At 45.1% G+C, this 8,177-nt stretch overlaps 1 protein-coding gene across 1 annotated transcript; it reads left to right on the forward strand.

Moving 5' to 3' along the window:
• Positions 1-4,808: 4,808 nt before the first annotated feature.
• LOC112349444 (pentatricopeptide repeat-containing protein At5g27110-like) lies at positions 4,809-7,902 on the forward strand. The gene is made up of 2 exons (XM_024683886.1): positions 4,809-4,918; positions 4,969-7,902. Exons 1-2 carry the CDS (start codon positions 4,809-4,811, stop codon positions 7,109-7,111), a joined length of 2,253 nt encoding a protein of 750 aa, XP_024539654.1. The 3' UTR covers positions 7,112-7,902.
• Positions 7,903-8,177: the final 275 nt, after the last annotated feature.

Consider the following 8,177-nt stretch of genomic DNA (forward strand, 5'->3'; position numbering starts at 1 on the left):
TGAATGTCTCTTGCTCCTCCTCTCTTCTCCAAATCCCTCGACTTCCAATCAATGCATCGCTGGATTGATCGATTGCTCGACTCGATTGGAGCGTCACAACCAGGCCCAGGCACACGTAGCTCACCAAGGCGATGGCGCAGCGCTGCCAATGGATTTCGCTGCGTGCTATGCAATTGGTACGGGTATGACCAGTTGCCATCGATGCCAGCGAGGGTGGCGCTCGAATGGCAGCCGCTACTGAAGAATCGCCAAAGTTCGCTAGCCTGGCGCCTCGAAGAACCACGGGAGCGCAGTTTGAAATTTTCAAGCTTTTGGACTAAATTTTATTATTATATAATATTAAATAAACTAATATATGTTTTTGTCAATGAAATGTTGCCATCTTAGTCTCGACGTGGAACTTGGAAAAGCAACAAGAAGGAAATAAGATGCAGTAGTGGAGACAAAATTTTCAACGAATCTGATCGCTTTCCCAAGACAAAGTCTAGCAATTACATACACCAACCACGTCCCCTCTCTCGATCGAAAGTGAAATGAAACACTTCTAAAGATCGTGAAGATCCAGCAATTTATTTGGATGTTTGTCCTTTTCAGTGGCAGTGAAGTCTATAGCAATGGCGCGTGGTGATGCATGAGTTCAATAATATATATTATATAAACTGTGCCTTTACTCATATGGATTCATGTTGTTCTATGTCCCAGCATTATAAAAAGGAAAAGGAATTGACAAACACGGAACGATTTCCTCGACTAACTTTCAAAGGACAAAGTGATGCCGCCCTAAGAGACGTTACAGCATTGTATGCTGACTCCAGCTATAAAGACGAGCGGCCTCACACTTCTCTCGAATATACTCGTTGAACTCTTAGTTTTAGCAGCAAATCATGGAGAACCAAGGCTTGCTTGGTGTTGTTTTCGGTGCTTGCCATGTTTGTGCTGATGCTGGCCATGAGAGTGGCCGTGGGAGGAATTGCACCTCGAGGATGGCGCTAGGATGGCGGCAGCTGCCACCGTAACTAGAAAGCTAGCTCCTCTCTGTGATCGTAAGTTTCCTCTCGGCAATTTTGAATGTATAATTCAACTATGAAGAACAAGTTGAGGGAACACACTATGACCAACAAATCCAATTGCCCATGTACGCTTATTCGCCATTGACAAATCAAAGCTCTATCTTGTCCGTCAAGAGAGTTTACTGTATTCCAGGAAAATGCCGGTAAAAGCAAAGGAAATGATCGATGCCAAAGGTTGCATGTGGGGAGATGGGTAGTAATATCACGTCCATGCCTAATAGTCTTGCTGTTTCCAGGACAAGTTTGGTCACATAAGACCTGTGGCCATCAACAATGCGAGTGTGGTAGTTGTAGGCGAACATCCATTAGGGATTGATTTCATAAAGTGTTCAAGCCAATAGATTTTATATCATTCAAACTTTCTCACTGATGGCGAGTGTAACTCTTACTTTGCAATCTGCAATCCAATTTTGCATCCTCCACTTGCCTTGGAAGATATAGGATCCAGGTAGCAGCATTCACTGCCACAAGAATAGTCATCTGCTCAGTGTTGTTTGGGACAATTCAGGAGCTGAATCTGACACTTGGGGTGTCCAAAACTTTGACACCTCTACAACAATTGGCTCAGACACTACTTTTGTCAGCATTCCAAATGTGATTTGCTTGCAACATAAGATGCATCAAGATTCTCATAGAATCGTGATGCAACTTCTTTGCTTAGGAACTTTGCATGTTGGAGCTCCAAGGCCTCCCCAAGCTTGCTACTGATCTCTGGGTGCCATTTCATGAAGCTACTGCTCCACTTTCGGCTCGGTTTTCTGTCTGTCCAGCTTAGTGCTATAGATGCCTGGAAACAACAAGAAGAGAAGTAAGTTGGTTCTCTTTCTTTTATCTTTTACCTTTTCAGATTGGCTTTCACTGACAAGAGCTGCCTGACAATTTTTCTGCACAACAGGCTAAAAGTGGTTTAATTAAGACCTCAAAGGACTTATAGTGTACCTCTGGATGCAATGACGGCCCAGAACGGGATAGAAGTGTTTGCACACGAGCTCTTCAAAGTAAGGTTGTACCTTTTGGACCAGCCAACGAAGTATTGTAAGATTTGCTCCATGTAATGTTGTTCTGGCTGAGATTTGCAGTTGATGTAACAGTAAATCTTGTGATCGGATCTAGAAAACATAAAAGAAAGAAATGCTTTCCTTTTTACAAGAATGTTCTTACCTCAAGATTCTATGCACTTTCACAGTCCACTCTTGAGACTAGTATATTTTAAGTCTATCCTTGTGTTTCTCCTCCATGTTTAATGTGGTATTTAGGTTATGCTCCCACAATTCTTCACGTGGTCAAAGCCTCTCGCATGTGGATCGTTCGCCAAGGGATAGCCACATAAACGATTCGTTACTGGAGCTTTATTCCTTTCTTCTGCAACATTGATTTTGCGATGGCGCTTGCCATGTACCATATATCCACAAACAACACTACTGCCACCAACTATTGTTACTTTGCTCAAATCCTTTATAGTGCCCACCGGTTGCAACTCCACCATTTTGTGGAGCACGGAGCAAATCTATTCCCTGCCTCTGTTTTGAAGATCCCGAGCGTGGATTTGCAGGCTCTCCATGCCTTGATGCTTGCAAGCAGACTTTACCAGTTCATGTTTTGTGGCTTCTCTTGCCTTTAAAACGTTTCCTTTGGTGTAGAAAAGGAGTGGCTTTCATTCAAGGAGCCTGCGGTTTAATCCCCAAAGACTTAAAAAGAAATGTCCAGGACACTGCATTAACTTTGACTTATCAAGGTGCGAGCTTTTTCTGAATGGCATGGAACCAAGGTGAAGTTCCAGAGATCCAACCAAGAAAGCTCTTGTCTTAGTAAGCAAAGTGTGGAAGCGATGGACCAAGGATGAAGGCCTTTCTGAAGCAGCGAAGTGGTTTGCCAAAGTTCAAGCTTAACAATTTTAAGACTGATTCAGCCAACATTTCTACAAATAAATGCATCAATTTAGAATGCTCTACTTGATTGCTAGACTTTTGATGGGATGTGTCTAAGGCAGATCCTAGACATTCATTTAATTTCAGAAAACTTCATCAAAATAAACCTACAAATCTCTTCAAAAGCCTTCATGGTTGTTTCAGCATGAGATGCAGTTCCTGCTGAAATCTCCACACAACCAATATCTGTCTTAGTTGGAGGTAATTTAGTGTTGGAGCGACTAAAACACCAATATCCCTTTCTTGATGTTATTTCCTTCTTCTCTGAGCTTGATGTTGTCATGATCGTTCCCAAAGGCACGGAGCTTGAAACCCATTCTTTACAATTTTGTACCACAAACATCCGAGAAGTACAAGAAAGATTCTGTAAAAATAAAATAATATATAAAAAAGAAAAAAGAACATATGTCTTACCTTCACATATGAGCTTTGTCCAGCATCAGTGAAAGCAATGCATTTGAGACGTTGTAGCACCTCTAACTCTGTAAAGTTTATAATAAATATAAAATATCTCAAGTAAATAATTAAAACCTCGATATTTTAGAAGCTCATAAGCATCATATCCACCACATGAATGTGCAATAATAGCAAGTTGTTTAGCTGGAAGTTTTTGACATATATTATCCCATACAGATATAATATGTTCTCTCCGATTCTTAAAGTATGACTCCTATAATAAAAACATTAATAAGTAAAGGTAGAATAAGAAAACTTAAAATTGCATTACCGTTTTTAGAGAGGCATGATTTGGATTCAAAACTAATATTGCAATGTTCCTCTTGTGTGCCCACTCTAATAAAATATAAAGTTATATCTGACTAAAATACTAATTTTCTTAAAATTTACCAAGAAATGGCAAAACACTCCCAATCTTTAGTGAACCCTGTACCAAAATTTAAATTCAGTCTCAAATTGGAAACTTATAAAGAACTTACATTAATACATAGCTTCCGAGCCCATTGCCCTGCACTGATAAAAACAAAACCAGAAATTAAATCCCTGTACTAAAATTAATTGAGTTAGAAAACTTACGCTACTTTTCCAGCTCCACAGCCAAGAATAACAAGCTCATTAGCTTTAACAGCATTCTTAGATAAGAAAACAAAACACTGAAAAAGCACATAAGGTTTTAAAATCTCAAATTGAATCTAACCACTAAAACCTTTTGTGAGGGTAGCTCCACTCTCTCCATACCATACTTCTAGAAATAAAACAGTTAGCACGATTTTTTTTTACTTAACTAGTACCGTTTCCATAAGCTGATGCACAATAATCTCCAGAGCATCGCCTACACACTCATAATGAGATTGGCTTACAAACTGAAAACCAGCACCAGTCGCTATATGTCGCAGTTCTAAGCTTTCTTCATCTAATCTATAGCCCAACTCTTCCAATCTCTCCATCAAAGCAAACCCTAACTAGGTTTTAAAATAACATATACATATATTCCTTTTATCAAGGAAGAGCTCAGAATCACAAGACACTTGCATTGCATAGAGAATTGGATATATGCCAGTTGTTACTTGTTCTTAGTCTTTGCTTGCCACCATGGCTTCTACCTCAAGCTCTCAAGCTTGTCAAGCAGGAACTTCCTGTTGAGCCTATATGGTCTTGAGAATGAATTTTTCTTTGCGAATGCTCTACTGGATGCGTCCTCGATTGCTTCCAATCCGTTCGTAGTGGTTACTGAGGGCTTTTGCAAAGCATCGATGCTTTGGAGTGGGCGCGTTTGCAAGAGCCACAGTAGCTTAGCTTGGAATAAAAAGAGCGGGCTTATTTGAAATGCTCTTACTCTTAGGTCTAATCGAGAATGCGGGCGATTCATTCGATCGCGGTGGCTGGAGCTCCTGGAGATCGCGGCGGGCACCGGCAATCTCCTGGCCATGGCGCTGCCACTGGCGCCGGCGCTGGATCATCGAGGTAAGAATTCTCGCTCCAGTTTCAGGGTTTCAATCGCGTTTCTTTCGCAGGTGGAGAACTCCCAAGAACAAGAGCGGCTCTAATGCTGGAATTCCGTCGATCTACGACGCGTTGCAGCAGGCGGGAGCGATTCCGGGCGTTGGTGTCGTGCTTGCGGCATTGACAGCGTGTAGAAACTCGCGAGACCTCCAAACAGGTAAGCGAGTCCATAGCTACGTTGCCGAGCGAACGAATTACTGTTCTTCAAACAGCGTGGTGGCGAACTCTGTGCTGGATATGTACGCAAAGTGTGGAAGCATGGAGGACGCGTTGCAAGCTTTCTCTGAGATGAAGCATCGGGACGTCGTTTCGTGGACTTCCATGATCTCCGGATATGCAAGGTGTGGAGATGGCGCTCTGGCTCTCAAGTTCTTCTTGCGCATGCAAGAAGAAGGCTGTGAGCCGGATCGTGTCACGGTCATCGCAGCAGTGAAGGCATGCTCTAGCTGCGCAGAGAAGGAAGAAGTTCGCGTGATACTAGGAAGAGCAGTGAAGATCAAATCGCTGGAACAGGGAAGAGCTCTTCATTCTCGAGTCGCCAGAGCAGGATTTGTCCGGGACCTTGCTGTGGCAAACTCGCTGGTGGATATGTACTCCAAGTGTGGGAGCATGGAAGATGCACAAAAGGTGTTCGAGAGCATGAGGCAGCGGGACGTGATTTCATGGACTTCGATAATTTCGGGTTATGCACAGGCTGGGGAAGCGGAGTTTGCTCTCGAGCTTTACTCGCGAATGCAAGACGAAGGCTGCGCTCCAGATCGTGTGACTCTCCTCGCTGCGCTCAAGGCTTGTGCTAGCTTGGCCGAAGGAGAGAAAGATGGTCCCTCGAGACAAAAGTGGCTGGAGCAGGGGAGGGCTATTCATTCCAAGGCCGTGGCAAGTGGAAACCAGTCGGATCACTTCGTGGCAAACTCTCTACTCGACTTCTACGCAAAGTGTGGGAGCATGGAAGACGCTTATACTGTGTTTCAAGCTATGTGTCGTCACAGCTCAATCTCGTGGAAGTGCATGATCCTGGGATATGTCCACAACGGGGAGTCCGAGCAAGCTCTCGAGTTTTACAAGCGCATGCAATCAACAGGGTGTGTGGCGGATCGTGTGACTTTACTGGCAACTTTGAAAGCTTGCTCTACCTTGACGGCGGCAGGGGCATCAGAAGAAGCACTGGGAACTGCTGAGAAAGAAAGGCTCGTAAAGTTCAGGCTCAAGTGTCTCGAAACAGGAGCACGCATCCATTCTCAAGCTGGAACGCTGGACCTTGCAGTAGCAAACTCTCTAATCGATCTCTACGCGAAGTGCGGTCGCATCATACTTGCTCGCAATCTCTTCGAAAGCCTTCCACATAAGAACACCGTCTCATGGAACTGTATCATCATCGGGTATGCGGAGTGTGGGGAAGGCGCCGTGTCTTTGGAACTCTACAGACAGATGCGTCACGCCTCAGGCTGTGCTCCAGATGCCGGTAGTTTCGTGGCCGTTTTAAAAGCTTGCTCCAGCTTGGTGGCACTGGAATTCGGGAGGCAAATCCAGATGGAAGCTCGCAGTTTTGGACTAGAGAGAGATCCCATCGTCGCAAACGCGCTCGTTAGTTTCTTCGCGAAGTGTGGGAGCATGGCCGAGGCCGAGGAGGTATTTAGTTCCATTTCGAAGAAAGATTTAGTGACATGGAGCTCATTGATCGCAGGCTATAGCTGCCGAGGCGACGCAACTCGGGTGCTGGACCTCTTCGAGAGAATGGAGAAAGTTGGCGGTGTGAAGCCAGACGGTGTTACGCTCCTCTCCGTCCTCACTGCCTGTAGCCACGCCGGCCTGGTCGACAGAGCGAAGGACGAATTCAGAGCAATGCCCCGCAAGCATGGGATTGCTCCCACGATTCAACACTACACTTGCATGGTGGAGCTTCTCGGCCGCGCGAATCAACTCGACGAGGCAGTGAAATTGGTGAAAGGGATGAGCTGCAAGCCGGATGTTGTGATATGGAAGGCAGTGCTGGGAGCTTGCTGGAAGTGGAAGAACGTGGCGCTCGGGAGGCTTGCTTTCGCGTCCATCATGGAGCTCGACAATCAAAATGCCCCGGCTTACGTGCTCATGGCCAATCTTTATGCTGAGGCTGGGATGCTGGAAGAAGCCGCAAGGATGCGCCGAAGAAGTTAACTATCTGGTACGTGACACTTTGAGTCCCCCGTGTTAACTTTCTAAATGCCTTGTAGAAGCGATTGACAAGACAAGATCCAAAGAAGGTTATTACGGGAGGATTTTATCACTTTCGGTACCTACGGAGAAGAAACAGGTGTGAAGAGATTTTCTCATGAAGGAATTGCGTGGCTAACTGCGATCAAACAAACAGGTCTCAAAGGATTTTCTCCCGACTTGGACGCAGAAGTTCTCGACCGGAACCAGCCCAGGGCCAGAGAATAAGTGAACTTCGCCACCTAAGAGTGCCAACGACGATGGAGAAATCTGGATACCATACGATTTATAGTTCTTCCAGTACGAACTCAGTGCTTTACTTGCAGAGAAACAAAACAAGCCAGGCTTTACAGTTGCAAGTGTCAAGGTTCCACGAGTTTGACTTTCTCCTGTTCCATCGAATGCGAGCCCAGCCCAAGGCTAGCAGCAGCGTGGGAGCTTTGGAGCCTCTGAAGGGAATTGACGCAGATATCTTCAGGTGTGGACTCGAGGACATACAAGCTCCAAGGTTACTTCATGTACGCTGTGCACAGGCTGAGGCCGAACTATTTGCTGCTTCCTGCGAACGCTCCCAACTATGGAGTCCAATTCATGAGGATGATACAAGGCTACAAGTTTCAGGCAAGAGTATTAGTGAGGGTGAACAAGATTCTGTAAGGTGACTCCAGACGCAGTTGCCTAGACGGCCATGATCCGCGATGGGGACACACGAATGGTTTTAAGCTCTTCAATGAGATGCAAGACGAATGGCACTTCTTTGTGTGCTCACGGCGTGCAGCCATCCCAGGCTTGTCCGTGCTAAGCAAAAGTATGGAGTTTGTCTATTGACTGAAGCGCCGAGCTGGAGGAAGCGGCGAAAATGGTTCAAAGCCAGCTGCTTGACAAGAAGTGGAAGAATGCGGGCTTACTTTCGATTGGCTTGGCGAGGAAAAATAAAAGTTAAGAAAACGATCAAAAATTTTAGATTGGGGATGCCAGGAATCGAACCCGGAGTCTTTTTGTTTGGTCAAATAGAGGATTAACCCGAATA

The sequence above is a fragment of the Selaginella moellendorffii genome, unplaced genomic scaffold (genome assembly GCF_000143415.4).
Source record: "Selaginella moellendorffii unplaced genomic scaffold, v1.0 SELMOscaffold_39, whole genome shotgun sequence".
NCBI classification, from domain to species: Eukaryota; Viridiplantae; Streptophyta; class Lycopodiopsida; order Selaginellales; family Selaginellaceae; genus Selaginella; species Selaginella moellendorffii.